The following is a 3,497-nucleotide window of genomic DNA, read 5'->3' on the forward strand; positions in this document are numbered from 1 at the left end:
ATGGTCATGATGCACAATCAATTCCTAATAAATATGTTGCTCTTTGGCTGTTACAATCGACCCCCTCAAATTGAATCTCGCCCCGAGATTTAACTGTAGAAAATAGAGATTGGGCTAAAAATCCAACAAATCTTCTTGTTCCATGTATACATGAATGGAGGCCATAAAATGATGCACAACATTGAACAAATAGGGGTATACAAAGAAAGGTTTCGTCCGGAGATACATATCAGGTGTCATAAAGAAATACCGAAATGCAATATACGGGAGTTACAAGAAAAAACACAAGTATGTCAAAACATCGTACATGAAAGGGATGTTATGTTCATGATTTTTTGGAATGCCAGATGTAGGCTAGAAACCCTGGAATCCTCCAAATTTTCTTTACAAATCATTTGAATCAACGAGGCCTCAAAAGAAATGTCTTTGTCCCTTATGTTCAAAAAATTCAAAGAAAGTATTCGTGTAACACAAAGTAATATTTTTGGCTGTGCAAACCAATAGTTTCATGTCCAGGTGACAAGTTTTCGAGAAATGATACAATTCCAGCTTGAACAAAAGCAAGCTTTGAGAGGCCATACAAAAATGGAAGCAGGGAAGGAAGTATTGCAAATTACTATCTGTAAATTGCGGAGCCTTTTTTTATATATAATATTTGGTTCTGTTGTTTCCTTTGGTTTGCTCCTAATCTTTGCTCTATTCTTCATCTTGCGGTGGTGCTTCCGGCTCTGCTGCTGCTGCAGCAGCAGCAGCTGCTGCCTCCGCCCCTGCCTCTGCCGCAGCCGCAGCCTCCACATTCTCCTTCTTTGTTTGCGCGGTCTTGATGAGATGGTTGTAGCTTCCCTTCTCCTTGAACAGCTGTGAGAAATGGATCTTGCAGTAGAGGATTCCGTTGAGAGCGGCATACGAGGAGGTCGTCAGGATGCAGCCACCATGCGAGCACTTGAAGCAGCTCTTGTGGTAGCATTCGCCCTCCAAAGTTAGCTGAACCGAAACGTAAAGATTTGCAATGTTGTTATTATTCGCGTGCCAAATTATTTTCGTGATCTTGCATGTATATTTGGCAACTCAATCGATGTCTGCCTCTTGCTCCACTATCGAAGTAACATTACATCATCCCTCTTACCTTCTCCAATGGGTACACGGTCTTTTGGCAGGCCGCGCATTTATCTTGAGTTCCAGAGAAGGCAGATGACATCTTGCTTGGAGCCTTTGCCTGCAGTTGATTTTGAATTCGCTATGTAAATAGTTTACCCATTGACACATGTGACGGGAATCGGTGAATAATCTCTGAGAAGGGAAGATGCGACGTTTGCACACTGGAACTGTACCTCGCTCTTCTCTGCGGATTTGCCACCTGAGTAACGGAACAAAAGGTCAGAATATCTGTTGGTCAGCAGTATGCTAGGACTGCGGTTTCGCATTACCTGGCGTAAAATTCTTTGAGAAGTTCCCCGTCTCCTTGAAGAGCTGTTCGAAATGGGTCTTGCAGTAGAGAACACCATCCATGGAAGAGTAGTTGCACATCTAGAGGCCATGCAGAAAATGAAACGCAAGCCATGTTGCCAATATTCCCATTTTGCACAAACGTATACACATATATATAATAATAGGACACAAAAGCGAAACATATTGCCGTTGAGTTCAAGGTGAAAAGCATTAGCTGAGGCCGGGGCCGCAATGCATACCGAGAGGGTCCCCTTGCAGTGGCTGCACTTGAAGCATGTCTTGTGGTAGGAGACGCCGTCGGCGGTGAGGAGGTCGATGAAATGGACGGTCTTGTCGCACGTCTTGCACTTGTCCTGCGTGCCGGTGAAAGACATGGCGATCGGCGCCGGTGATCGGCCGAGCAATGGGGACGCGCGGTCTTCTTCTTATTCGGGCGCGTCTCCTCCGGTTGGTCGGCGAGCGACGTGAATGGGCTCTTTAAGAGGAACCAGCGTGGCGTCTCGAGAACGAGATGGAGACCGCGATGGGCGACGCTTTAAAAGGGCGCGGGGCATGGTGGGCTTGGGAGCAAAGATAGGAGATGCATGGGCTCCAGACCGCACAAAACCAATCTATCTAAAAGCACTGTTTAATTTTGGAAGTAATGGCCCTCTGGTGTTTGCTTCCTTTCTCTGGTTCTCCTCTTTTCATGGGCGTGCCGTGTCTGGATTAAGTGCCTGTCCATTCCAGGCCGTGTGAGCCACCAACATGACATGCTGAAATGGATGCGTTCTTTCCCCTCAAAAAAGAAATGGATGCGTTCTTGCATCGAAACAATCATGCTGGGCAGTTGCTGCTAGCTTTTATTGCAAATTTGAGGTCTATATTTTTGGGGTCCGGGTTCTCATTTACTTGATCCAAACATGGTCTCACTTTCACTTTGAGCAACAACCGAAATGAACATACACTTAAATTTAATAAAACATTTGAAACTTTAAAAAAAATTAGATTCCTTTGTATACGCTATGTTCCTAAATATAATATGTTTTGGTAGTTTAAATCAAACTGTCAAAACATCTTATATTTAGGAACGAAGGTTGTACTATTTAAATTAATGAAAGATTACGGTAGAAAGGAATATCTGATGTCTACTGAAATTAATGAAATTAAGTTAATCTCAATCAAATATCACTAAAACAGAAAACCATGATCCCAATCGATCAACGTTCGTCGCAAGAAAGTAGCAAGCAGTTTCGCCCTGCGTTTCCTCGCTTGGACGACACGGGGAGCGGCACATTGAAGGGTTCCTCTTAATCCTCCTTCCCCACTAGCGCTCGTCGTCGCCTCGGCGTCAGCAGGAAGCTCGCGCCAGGACGGTAGTACGTGGAGTCAGATTTGTCTCGAGGAGCCGCTCTGTGTCTTTGCCTAGATGTCTGGCGGCAAGGTATGGGTATGCTCTCTTCCCTCGCCTTCACAATGGACCAAGATAGTGAGAGCGGTGGCAGACTAGCTATTACACCACGGTCAGAGGTTACACGATGACCGACGATTGGCATCCGGTGGCTCTATTGTAGCATACATCTAGATGTGAATTCAAGCATGGGTGAAAGAGTGGTCTAACCAAAGGCAGTCACAGCTCCCTTGAGAGCCACACCCTTCATGAAGGCGCCATCGTGGCTTTCCCTCCCCTTTGGAGATTGGATAGGGCGATATTTGATAGATTGTTCTCAAAACGGTTACAGTATTGTTCAACTCTTGCTACAAAATATTCTTACAACCCAAAAGAAAAGGTCATGTATTGAAAAAATAAACTTTTTCCGTGCACTATAAAAGTCAGAGACTGCTAGGCGCCAGCACGCCGGTCGGCCCCCAGCCATCAGATGCGATGTCCAAGTACCGTTGGATCTGAGTCAACGTCCCTTTCCTTCCTCGCGTATCCCTTCCGTACGAAAAATCACAGAGGAAAACATGGCCGCCACGTTCGCCCCTCAACCACCGCGCGCTCGCCCTCGGTTGCCGCACGCCATCTCCTGTCACCGTGGAGGAAGTTGCCTTGCTGGTCGCAAACG

General features: G+C 45.9%; 1 protein-coding gene across 1 annotated transcript; it reads right to left on the reverse strand.

The window, feature by feature from the left end:
* Window positions 1-460: 460 nt before the first annotated feature.
* Window positions 461-1,967, reverse strand: LOC123130719 (LIM domain-containing protein PLIM2b). The gene is made up of 5 exons (XM_044550535.1): window positions 1,689-1,967; window positions 1,428-1,527; window positions 1,332-1,357; window positions 1,127-1,216; window positions 461-984 (listed from the first exon to the last, which is right to left on the reverse strand). Exons 1-5 carry the CDS (start codon window positions 1,821-1,823, stop codon window positions 697-699), a joined length of 639 nt encoding a protein of 212 aa, XP_044406470.1. The 5' UTR covers window positions 1,824-1,967; the 3' UTR covers window positions 461-696.
* Window positions 1,968-3,497: the final 1,530 nt, after the last annotated feature.

Source organism: Triticum aestivum, chromosome 6A (genome assembly GCF_018294505.1).
Source record: "Triticum aestivum cultivar Chinese Spring chromosome 6A, IWGSC CS RefSeq v2.1, whole genome shotgun sequence".
Taxonomy (NCBI): domain Eukaryota; kingdom Viridiplantae; phylum Streptophyta; class Magnoliopsida; order Poales; family Poaceae; genus Triticum; species Triticum aestivum.

Bases quoted from the DNA above. Each gene is read 5' to 3' on its own strand.
- LOC123130719 (XM_044550535.1), bottom strand. From the start codon at position 1,823: ATGTCTTTCACCGGCACGCAGGACAAGTGCAAGACGTGCGACAAGACC. The intron at 1,528-1,688 runs GTATGCATTGCG...CATGGCCTCTAG, and splicing joins ACTGCAAGGGGACCCTCTCG to ATGTGCAACTACTCTTCCAT. The intron at 1,358-1,427 runs GTAATGCGAAAC...TCCGTTACTCAG, and splicing joins CTCAAAGAATTTTACGCCAG to GTGGCAAATCCGCAGAGAAG.